This window comes from Alosa sapidissima, chromosome 6, assembly GCF_018492685.1.
Source record: "Alosa sapidissima isolate fAloSap1 chromosome 6, fAloSap1.pri, whole genome shotgun sequence".
NCBI lineage: Eukaryota > Metazoa > Chordata > Actinopteri > Clupeiformes > Clupeidae > Alosa > Alosa sapidissima.
The window spans coordinates 36833700-36838699 of NC_055962.1; the positions used below are offsets into that span (position 1 = coordinate 36833700).

A 5000-nucleotide genomic window follows, 5' to 3' on the forward strand; every position below is an offset into this window, starting at 1 on the left:
ACCCCCACGGAAGGCCTTCCTATGGCAGCCATGAGATCTGTGGTCCCCACTCACAGAGTTGATGTAAACCTATAACAAGCACCTGAAGGCCATTTGGAGGTGCGACGCGATGCACGGTAAACTCACATCGGGTCAGTCTGAAATGACAACAGCCACGGTACTGTACGTGTCTGGAAATGCATCTGAATGCTTTTAAGGGTGTGCCAGACGAGTGACACACCTGGGAGCTGGACTTTTGAAAATACATAGGTTCAATGCTCACGTAGCAAACTGCAGAGGATTAAAAAAATTACCAGATTTTTTTGGAGGTAAAAAAGAAATAAAAAAGAAATCATGATAATGCTTAAAGGACACATACTCCACACATACACACTGGTGAGAATTCACGCAAACACACACACACACACACTTACACACACACTTACACACACACACACACACACACACACACACACACACACACACACACACACACACACACACTTGTATGTGTAGGAGTGACTGTCTAGGAAGCCTGCAGCAGAATACTGGAGTCAAACGCTGCTGACGAGACTCTCCATAGACTCTCCTCTATTTTCCCATTTGTGTCTTTACAAAATAATAAATTACTATGATTGATCTTTATATTAATATTCACATAGTCAGAGCTCGCCTTTAGAAGTATTTGTCCCCAAATATAATACAAAATACAATAATAAAAAAACAAACAGAAACAAACTCAATTACCACAACTTAAAAACAAGTGACAAGGAATAAACGCACAAACAGAATAACAAACGTCTTTGGTTGGTTGTCCAACAAGTGTATACAGATCTGAGCCATACGTGAAGGCCTCTCCCAAATTTGTACTGAACAGAATAGAGTCTTATTAACAGAATTTTTCCAATTGGAGTGTTTCTCTAGTTCACTGGCTTTGTTGTCAAAGGGTGTTGTAATGTCCTTCAACCTGCCCCTCTCCCCAGTCTCTCTCTCTCTCTCCCTCTCTCCCCCTATCTATCTATCTATCTATCTATCTATCTATCTATTCATCTATCTTTCACCGCCTCTACAGAACAGGCCTACATTACCAGCGTGCGTGTGCTGAAGGAGCTGAGGTGTATGTGTGTGTGCTCCGAGGACAGGAGTTGGTCCTCCACCTTCCCAGACACCACCTGTTCCCACACGCTCAACTGCAGAGACAAACAGAGACAAACGAGACTGTCAAATACATCACATGAGTTTGTGCACAATGTGGCACATCTTTTACTCCTTGTTGTTTCACAAATAATCTCCCGAATTTATGGTTTAATGGCCTTTTTACGACCCAGAAGAATGAGTGTGTTAGACACTCTTTCCCTTTCATACCAAGTGGACATATGATAAATAAATCATATGACACAAAAAAAAATGTGTGTGTGTGTGTGTGTGTGTGTGTGTGTGTGTGTGTGTGTGATGTGTGTGTGTGTGAGTGTGTGTGTGTGTGTGTGTGTGTGTGTGTGTGTGTGTGTGTGTGTGTGTGAGTGTGGGCTCCTCACCTGCAGGGGGTTGCCCATGTTCTTGCAGGGCAGGTGAAAGGCCTTGTGTCCGTCTTCAGTCTTCCCTGCACCGGGAAGCATCAGCACAGAGCTGGTCAACAGGTCCTGAGACAGGAGAGACAGACAAAGTTAGAGTGAGACAGTGTCAACAGGTCCTGAGACAGGACAAAGTTAGAGTGAGACAGTGTCAACAGGTCCTGAGACAGAAGAGACAGACAAAGTTAGAGTGAGACAGTGTCAACAGGTCCTGAGACAGGAGAGACAGACAAAGTTAGAGTGAGACAGTGTCAACAGGTCCTGAGACAGGAGAGACAGACAGAGACGGAGTGAGACAGTGTCAACAGCCTTCAGACAATAGATAGACAGGGAAAGAGGACGAGGAAGAGGAAGAGGAAGAGGACGCTGATGTAAACAGATAATGGATCAAGAGATGAGAGTGAAGAGAGACCTTGTAGGAGAAGAGAGATATGCAAGAGATGAGAGAGACAGTAACAGCAGATATATGGGAGAGAGAGGGACAGATGTTTTGAGAGAGAGAGAGGGACAGATGCTTTGAGGCAGTCTGTGATAGTGTGAACAGGTCATAAAATAAGGGAGAGGCAGCGTCTTCAGACATCCCACCTCGTTGGTGAAGCACAGAGAGACATGCATAGAGCAGGGACTGAGAGAATGTAAGGATGTACATCCTGTGTGTATGAACTCAGAGGTCACAGTGGGTTGGTCAGAGGGCAGAGGTGAAAGGTGAAAGGTTAAAGGTTACTCACAGGTGTATTGTGGGCTGAGCCACTATGGGGGAAGAGTTGGGCATTCAGCTCAGGTCCCTCCCACTGCATACACGGAGTCCCACAGACAGACTCAATCTGGAACACACAAACACACATATGAATGAATTATGAATGAATGAATGAATGGTGACACTTGGATGAAGTTAATTACAGCATCCACCTGTTGCCAATACAAAGCAAAAATAATAATACAAAACTACTATAGGGTAAACACACTATAGGGTAAACAAAACTTCACCAAACAGTATAGTAAGTATATATACTCTTTTGATCCTGTGACGGAAATTTGGTCTCTGCATTTATCCCAATCCGTGAATTAGTGAAACACACACAGCACACAGTGTCCACACTAAGCCCGGCGAAGTGAGCTGCCTGCATCAACAGCGGCGCTCGGGGAGCAGTGAGGGGTTAGGTGCCTTGCTCAAGGGCACTTCAGCCGTGCCTACTGGTCGGGGTTCGAACCGGCAACCCTCCGGTTACAGGTCCGAAGTGCTAACCAGTAGGCCACGGCTGCCCTGTATAGAAGGTTCCGTCTCTGTGATATATTGCCAACATATCTGATCTGCCACTCTAAAATGTCCAGAGTAAAGTATCACGTGAGCCCCATGTGCTGACATCTCACACAGAGAGGACTATCTGAGCAGGACCAATGAGATCAATGATCAGTAATTAAAGTCTGATTGTGTGTTTGCATGTAACCGCACTGGCTGGCTACTTGAACAGAAGCCAGCTTGAGGATGAGAAAAGGTAAGAGCTGCGTGCACTACCTCCTGTTTGATCTTCTTGAGGGGGGGCAGATCATGCTGGGGCCCCCCAGGAGTGACCTCGCTCTCTATGGGCTCCTGCTTGATGCGGTCCAGCGTTTCCTCCTCCAACGGAGGGCTGTGGCTCTGGAGGAGACAGACAAAATAAAAACATGAATAAAACATATCAATATAAAAGAAATGGAAAAAAAATCATGTTTGCTAAGTAACACAGCCAGAGGAGAAAGACACCTCAAGAGAGAACGGAGACCAGCAGCAAATGGCCACCACTTGTGGAGATGTGGAATCAATAATGCAAATAAGAACAAGAAACCATAGTTCCTCTTTTCTCTACTTCCAGTAAATGTTACAAATGAAAAGATAACAGACATGACTCCCTAGTACACTCACACACACACACACACACACACACACACACACACACACACACACATACACATACATATACACATACATACACACACACACACATACACATACACACACACACACACACACACACACACACACACATACACATACATATACACATACATACACACACACACACACACACACACATACACATACACACACACACACACACACACACACACACACACACATACATACACACACACACACACACACACATACACATACACACACACACACACACATACACATACATACACACACACACACACACACATACACATACACACACACACACACACACACACACACACACACATACACATACATACACACACATACACACACACACACACACACACAGATAGCCTCACCATCTTGAGTTGTGTGAGTGTGTATTTGGCGTTGTGCAGGGGGGTGGGAGTTCGAGGAGAGGACTCCATTATGGAGCGTCTGAGGTCAGGAGTCCGGAACCTGAGAGAGAGACAGACAGAGAGAGAGGGAGGGAGGAGAGGAGAAGAGAGAGGGAGGGAGGAGAGGAGAAGAGAGAGGGAGGGAGGAGAGAGAGGGAGGGAGGGAGGAGAGGAGGAAGGAGAAAGAGGGGAGGAGAGAAGAAGAGAGAGGGAGGGAGGGAGGAGAGGAGGAAGGAGAAAGAGGGAGGGAGGGAGGAGAGAAGAGAGAGAGAGAGGGAGGGAGGAGAAGAAGAGAGAGGGAGGGAGAAGAGAGAGGGAGGGAGAAGAGAGAGGGAGGGAGAAGAGAGAGGGAGGGAGAAGAGGGAGGGAGGAGAAGAAGAGAGAGGGAGGGAGGAGAGGAGGAAGGAGAAAGAGTACACCATGAGGAGAGGGCAAGGGAGAAGAAAGAAAGAAATAAAATACAGAAAGAAAGAGTTAAGAATTTTTTTTATACATTACAACGTCACTAACTACTCACAGAGCTCAATACAATAAGGTCCTCACAGGAAAAGGCCGTAAAGCTTTCTTACATGTCGTTTTCCTTTTGGCCAGAGAGGGCGTGTTCGCGGTGCAGTGGCGTGGCCAGCAAAGCCTTCTGGGAACAGAGGCCTGGGGGTGTCATGTCGCCGTCAGAACTCTCCGCTCTCCCAGACGCCGTAAAGAACTACACAAAAAAAGAAAGAAACATTTCAAACATTCACATTTCAACTTTCTGACAGTGAAACATTACTTTTTTTATGGGCAGGAAGTCGGCTACATCTCTAGTCTTGCACACAAACAGATGAGGTCAGATGAGATATGAATTTAAAGAAAGGTCAGCAGGCAGAGAGTAGAACCAGTAGTGAATGGACCAAGGGTCGGGTGAGGGTGACACTAACAGGGTGACTCTACTGCGGGGTTTCCTGGTCAGGGTGACTCAACCTCAGTGGAAATGGAGGCAAAGAGTTCAAAATGAATCACAGACGAGAAGAGAGAGGTGCATCATGGGTAATGAGAGAATCAGAGAGGGCTGTTGGGGTTGTGGTGATCATTTTTCCAGACAAGATGCTACATACAAAATCATTTCAATGT

At 46.0% G+C, this 5000-nt stretch overlaps 1 protein-coding gene across 2 annotated transcripts in view; it reads right to left on the reverse strand.

Moving 5' to 3' along the window:
* Positions 1–5000, reverse strand: part of myb (v-myb avian myeloblastosis viral oncogene homolog) — a 16712-nt gene that overhangs the window by 903 nt on the left and 10809 nt on the right. For both annotated transcript variants that reach the window (XM_042094288.1, XM_042094287.1), the window contains exons 10-15: positions 4460–4593; positions 3852–3951; positions 3067–3189; positions 2279–2374; positions 1515–1619; positions 1–1169 (exon numbers count right to left, since the gene is read on the reverse strand). The exon at positions 1–1169 is cut by the window's left edge and continues 903 nt beyond it. In XM_042094288.1, the coding sequence (XP_041950222.1) occupies positions 1059–1169; positions 1515–1619; positions 2279–2374; positions 3067–3189; positions 3852–3951; positions 4460–4593 (669 nt within the window). In that variant the 3' untranslated portion in view covers positions 1–1058. The remainder of the gene's footprint in view (positions 1170–1514; positions 1620–2278; positions 2375–3066; positions 3190–3851; positions 3952–4459; positions 4594–5000) is intronic.